General features: G+C 36.0%; 1 protein-coding gene across 7 annotated transcripts in view; it reads left to right on the top strand.

Annotated features, from left to right (window-relative positions):
* Window positions 1-7115, top strand: part of MTHFD2L (methylenetetrahydrofolate dehydrogenase (NADP+ dependent) 2 like) — a 181155-nt gene that overhangs the window by 98971 nt on the left and 75069 nt on the right. For all 7 annotated transcript variants that reach the window (XM_017852964.1, XM_017852962.1, XM_017852961.1 and 4 more), the window contains one exon: window positions 2574-2666. In XM_017852964.1, the coding sequence (XP_017708453.1) occupies window positions 2574-2666 (93 nt within the window). The remainder of the gene's footprint in view (window positions 1-2573; window positions 2667-7115) is intronic.

Raw genomic sequence — 7115 nt, forward strand, 5'->3', positions numbered from 1 at the left:
ATTTATAGGGTGGCTACTGATATTCTAGTATAAATAAATGATAAAATTTTTTATTTTCTCCCCTCATTCCATTTGTTTTGTCTCCGACCTGCTATTTGGCAGTAAAAATTATTTGAAAATATATTTTTTAATTTTTTACTTTATACTTTCAAATATTCTTATACTTTTATTATCTGGTTGGTCATTCCATCATCTCACACCAATCAGAATGACTATTATTAAAAAGTTAAAAAATAACAGATTCTGGCGAGGTCGTGAAAAAAAAAGAATGTTTATACACCATTGGTGGGAGTGTAAATTAGTTCAACCATTGTGGAAAACAGCAGGGTAATTCTTCAGAGACCTAAAAACAGAACTACCATTGGACCCAGCAATCCCATTCCTGGGCATACACCCAAAGGAATATAAATTGTTCTATCGTAGACACATGCACACATTCATTGCAGCACTATTCACAGTCACAAAGACATGAAATCAACCTAAATGCCCATTAATGGTAGACTAGATAAAGAAAATGTGGTGTGTGTGTATATATATACATACACACTACACACACACACCATGGAATACTATGCAGCCATAAAAAAAGAATGAGATCACATCCTTTACAGGAACATGGATGGCCATTATCTTTAGCAAATTAGTGCAGGAACAGAAATCCAAATACTGCATGCTGTCACTTATAAGTAGGAGCTAAATGATGAGGGCAAATGGGCCCAGAGAGGGGAACAACAGACACTGAGGCTAACCGGTGGGTGGAGGTTGGGAGGAGGGAGGGAATTAGGAAAACTAATTAATGGGTACTAGGCTTCATACTTTAGTGATGAAATAATCTGTACAATAAACCCTCGTGACATGAGCTTACCTATATAGCCAACCTGCACATGTACCCTTGAACTTAAAATAAAAGTTAAAACACACAAAATAAATAAATATTTTGTATAATATTTGGTCATAATGTTCAACTTTTCAATGACTTTTTTTGAGTTTATTGGTACATTGCTAAGTTCTTAAGTTTTTTTTATCTTTATTTTGCCTTTTGTCTTGGTTCTGACACTTTTAAATGTATCTTTTATTTTAAAAAATTTGCATATGGTAAAATTTACTCTTTTTGGTGTGCAGTTTCATTAATTTAGACAAATGCATATAGTCATCTATTAAATTAATTAGTCTAACACCACTAGAATCAGAACAGCTTCATCACTCCCCAAATTCCCCTGGGTTTGCCCTTACATACTATCCTTTTGTTGATGCTGTGTCACATCCATTTTTATTACTCATCGTTGAATGAGTTGGATGTTTTTAGATCTACTGTTTACAGGACACTTCTGCTGGGAGTTATAGGAGGTCCTGTGCAGCCTTCTGACTCCTTTATTATTTTCACAGAGTCAGATTGCTTTCTTCCAAAATAGCCCCTCTATGTAAATGTGTTCCCACCCACTCTAAACTATACTGGGTCCCGGAAGTCTCTTCTGCCTTTATTTCTTTTCTCACTGCCCAAATTAGGAAAGCTATATTTTTTTGCACTTTGGGATAAACTTTTCGTAGAAGTGTATTTTTGCGGTCAATTTCAGAGATCTCCCACTGCCGGCCATGTTGTCATTCTCCTCATTTCTTAGATGCCTTTCTCCCTGTATGGCATCTACTAATTGCTGCTCTTGGTAACTCTTAACATGTTTTTGGAGTCTGTAGAAATTAGGTCTTCCAGTTTTTCTACAAATGGTGATCATGTAACTTTTGTTGTTTTGGTTAACTGTGTAACATATGCACATCTTCCAGGAGAAGACAAGATACAGTCTTAGCCATATTCTTACCAGAAGTCCTCTTGACTGCACTTTACCACCAACTTTCCCTCACTCCCGTTTCATGGCTCACACTTTAAGTATTGGAATCTCTTGCCTCTGTTGTTCATTCATCACTTCCTTAAGGTTTTCATATAAAAACTTCCTGTGATGTACCTTAACCTATGACAAAAAATTTCGCTATTATCTAAATACCCACTTTCAAAGTTGGTTAGCTTTTTCCTACTATTCTTTAGCTTGGAATGCCTTTTTCTTCCTTACCTGATTGGAATACTTCTACTCATGCATTAAGACCTAAAAAATGTATTTCCTCCTTTAGGAATCCTTCCTAGACACCTTCTCAAGATAGAATTAATCTCTCAGTTATGCTCCCATAATATATTGTCCCATTTTTTGTTCACTTATCTTGTTGCTTTTCATACTTGTTTGCCTGTCATTATGAAGACAATGAGTATCCTGTATCCTAATGTATTAACCAGTCAACACAGAATTTTCAAACTCTGTATTTCAGGGACTCTACTCATAGCTCTCCGATGATGATCGGCACTTACCCTGATTTGGTCTCATTTGGTTTTCCTTTCATTTAATTGAAGGGTACAATATTTTGGTTCCTCTTGGTTTTCTGGTCTAGCTTTTGTGCTCAATGTGATTTAGTCATGTAAAAGTAGCTTTTCTACTCTTAGGAAATAAGTGAAACTCTTGTAGATTTAGAGCATTTGTAAAATTTTTAAAAGTTCAGTAATCATTGATAGAAATTCTTCTGTATTCCAGGTGATGCAACTGTGACAATAGCTCACAGATACACCCCCAAAGAACAACTGAAGATTCATACGCAGCTGGCAGATATTATCATAGTTGCTGCAGGTAAGTCCTTAGTGACTGTTATTTTTTGGAATGTCATCAGCAGAATAATTCCTGTCCTAAATGCTGACATGTTTGAAAGCTTTCTGAGAGAGTTAGGTGTATGTATGACTAACTTCTGTTGATTGGATTCTGTCTCTTGGCAATCATTATATCAGTCCATTGTGCCTATGTTAGCATTTGTTACTTTATTATGGAAAACCCAAACAGCTTTTGGGATGACAGATTAAGCACAAGAACAATGTGCACTTTGCTAATTGCTTTGACAAACATGGTTTAACAGCATTTACAGAAAAAGGTTGGTTCAGGTAAATAATACATTGTAGCTATGGAGAACAATAAAACTGGTACTTTCAAGTTGTATCAAGGAACATAGAATGTTCAGGTGAGGGGAACAGATAGTCACTGTGCTGCCCTAAACAGCCAGGCTGAAGAATTATGTTCTGAAGTCTAGACTTTAGGGGAAAAGTTGATGGATGAGACCATGTCCAAAGGATAGTATCTAGGATAAGAATCTTTCCAAAAAGATGACATGAAATTTGGTCTGATGAACTGAGAATGTTTGGTCTGGAAGAAAGAAAGTATTACCTAAAGAGATGCAACAACTTTTTTTTTTTTTTTTTTTAACATAAAGCAAAACACACAAGCCCAAACTTTTATAATAATAAAAACTGCCTCAAAGTCACCAGTTCTTGAGATAGTAAGTTCCTTATCTCTACAGTGATTAGCAAAATAGATAAAAACATAAGTGGGATTTCATAGAGCATTATTTGCCATTGTTCATTGAATTTTGCCCCATTTTGGTTGACAAAAAAATCATCCCCTTTCAACATTATCAAACTAGTTCAATAAATTAAACAACATAGCTAAAAATGCATGGAAACAGTTGTAATTTTTTTGAACATATGTTCTTTGGAGAAGGAATTACATTCTTTCTTTACTCCCTACCATTTAAAGGACCATTGTAGATAATGTCTATGTACTGAGTACTAGGTTGGGTTCATTGCATTTTAATGCTTCCTTCAATGATGAAACTCTTTAATTCTCTATTTTAATATATAAAAGAATGCTTTATGAAATACATGTATATGTATACTTATATTTCATAAGGTTAAATTTATTTAAATTTATTTGTGTTTTCATACAGGGTAAGTTAATAAGAAAGATACTTTAGAACGTGGAAAAGGCTGGAATATGGGGCTTGTGTATGGATAATTCACTCACAGATATTTGAGAGTTTATCATATACTCTGATTTTAATTAAACGTGTACTTTTGAATAGCAAAGGTAGTACTAAATTCATTCATTCAATAAATATTGGACCCTTCCTATGCAACAGTATCTGTTTTAAATTTTAGGAATATAGCAATGAATACAAATGATGAAGTGCTAGCCCTCGTAGAACTTATATCTTAGTGGGAGAGAGAGCAAATAAACAGTAAAATATAATGTCAGATAATGATAAGTGCTGTAATGAAATTGGTTGAAGAAATAGTGTTTTGGGGATACTGTTTTAGATTGATTAATTGGTGAAGATCTTTTTTGGGAGGTGACCTTTTGAGTAGAGTTCTTGTCCTGGCCATTCTCCATTTGTCCACCAACCCCAATGTTTGCCTTTCCCTGCCCTGGTCTGGCCCTGAGAGGCTGACTAATGAAGATGGACTCACCTGTGTTCCTCTGTCACTGGCTCCCAACAAGGTTTGGCACTAGTAGGATATCTGAAGGAGAAGAAGAGAAATGGGAGGTCATGGTGTTCCTTCTCTACTCTCTTCTTCTTCCACTCTCTTTCTCCTTTCTCCTGCATTGATAGCTTTTGCTCAGCATCCCTTCCCCAACAGCTAAGGCTCTCACCGGGCTGCCGTAACATTGTTTCCTCCCTTACCCCTACAGATCTAGGAATGGTACAAGCTTCCTCCAGTTTCTAATCTCTAAGAGTGGCAACAGCTTTTGTTTTTCTCTTACCCTGAATATATCTCTGTAAAAATTATTTCATTACTGTATGTGGTGGATTCTGCTTCCCATGGAGATAACTGACAGAAGCAGATCTGTATGAAGTAAAGGCACAAATCAAGAACCATTCCTGGGGAAGAGCATTCCAAGCAGAGGGAACAGCACATACCAAAGTCCTTAAGCAGGAGCATGCTTGATGTGTTCCAGAACACAGGTTTTTGAGGGTTTATTATATTACTCTGATTTCACTTAAATATTAATAAATTATTAGGATACTAGCAGGAAATGTTGTTGGGAAGGTAGCCAGGGTTAGCTCATGTAGGACGTTGTTGGCCATGGTTAGGATTTTGATATAAGCCAAGAACGGCTGACAGCAGATCAATATGGTCTGACTTAGGTTTTAAAGGAGTGATCACACCTTTAGAAACGTGTCAGACCTTATGTCTGCAGTTGTGTCAAGAACTGACTCTAGGGGTGTGAAAGTAGAAACAGAGAGGACAGGTATTGCAATTTCATTTAATGGATCTAGATTTTGCTGTAATTTGTTTTGTATTTGAACACATAGTTTCAATCAAATTTAATAAAATATCTCATTCTTCTGTAGGCCCTTTTCTGGAACCTAGAATGTATACATGACTGCAGGAACAGTAGTTGGCTCCTCATAGAGTAAAAATAGAAATGTTCTTTTTCCCAGAAAATAAAAAATCAGTAAGATGGTACAGATAACCATACACATTTCCTCTTTTCTGAGAAATTATATTTGGGTGATATCAAATGCAAATTTTTGAACTGCATTGACAGACGTCAGGCATCTTTAGAGAATTAGTAAACTTTTTCAGACCACAGATCAACATTAAGTGAAATAGTGTTTCAGCTACTGATACCTTCATGGCAGATAAATACTATACTGATTTCTTTTTAGAGGCACTTGTATTCACACACAAGACACAGAATTTGTTGAGTAAAGAGGAATTTGAATGCTCATCTTTGTCCACTTCTAACCTTAGGCAGAATGAAGTTTACATTATCCTTAAAAGGTATTATTTGACTAATGTTAACAACTTATACAGAATATTTGACAATTACCCTTAGATAACATTTACCAAATACAATATTGAATGAATATTTTATACTAGTGGAGGAAAATCTCTCAGCATGCCTTCCTACTCATGGTTTGTTTTATAATTATGACAAATGGCACATGGGTAGTCACAATCCACTTGCAAGAAACACTGATATTCTCTTGTGACTAAGTCAAAGCTTATACCATAATGCCAACACTGTTGTCCTCCTTGAGTTTATCCTCTAGCTTCATTTGTAAAGACCTAAATCAGCATTGAGTCCAGATATTTAAAAAGAAGACAGGAAAAGGAAAAGAAAAGGAAAATAAAGGAAGAGAGGGAGAAGGAAGACTTAAGCCTATATAAAATAAAGACAGGAGCCAGGAGGTACTCAAGCCTCTAGGTGTGGTGGGTGTTGAGGCTCTCCCACAACCATCCCGTGAGGGTATTTTCTTACCACCAGAGGGCGCCAGTCAGGTGAGCCGCTACTTTAGATGTAGCCAAGTTGGCCACACACCATCCTAATCCTAGTTAGAAGACATTTTAAACAAAGACAGTGGGAACAAGTCCTGTGCCTTGCTTTTTTATTTCACCTTTAATGCCTCTTACTAAATACAAAAGTATGTTGAACGTAGAAGACAGATTTGTATATAGTTCTGCAGTCTTCTTGAAGAAATAAATATTTAGCCAATGGGAAATTTAGGGCCAGAAAATTGAGAATTTATAAGAAATAACTAAAGATTGCTACATGTCCAGTTAATTAATAATCACCTGGAGAAGTTAGGAATAAAACATGTAGATATTTATAAATTATAGAAAAAAATGTGAGTGAATATAAAAAAGAAATCCCATATAACCAGACAATAGGAATAAAGTATTACCAGAATGACCATATCGTGCATTGTGTGTGGGAAATAAACAAATACAAATAGCAGTGGGTATTTATTTTTTATTTTTATTTTTATTTATTTTATTTTTTTTTTTATTATTATACTTTAAGTTCTAGGGTACATGTGCATAACGTGCAGGTTTGTTACATATGTATACTTGTGCCATGTTGGTGTGCTGCACCCATCAACTTGTCAGCACCCATCAATTCGTCATTTATAGCAGGTATAACTCCCAATGCAATCCCTCCCCCCTCCCCCCTACCCATGACAGGCCCCGATGTGTGATGTTCCCCTTCCCGAGTCCAAGTGATCTCATTGTTCAGTTCCCACCTATGAGTGAGAACATGCGGTGTTTGGTTTTCTGTTCTTGTGATAGTTTGCTAAGAATGATGGTTTCCAGCTGCATCCATGTCCCTACAAAGGACGCAAACTCATCCTTTTTTATGGCTGCATAGTATTCCATGGTGTATATGTGCCACATTTTCTTAATCCAGTCTGTCACAGATGGACATTTGGGTTGATTCCAAGTCTTTGCTATTGTGAATAGTGCC

This window comes from Rhinopithecus bieti, unplaced genomic scaffold, assembly GCF_001698545.2.
Source record: "Rhinopithecus bieti isolate Rb0 unplaced genomic scaffold, ASM169854v2 scaffold_35319, whole genome shotgun sequence".
NCBI classification, from domain to species: Eukaryota; Metazoa; Chordata; class Mammalia; order Primates; family Cercopithecidae; genus Rhinopithecus; species Rhinopithecus bieti.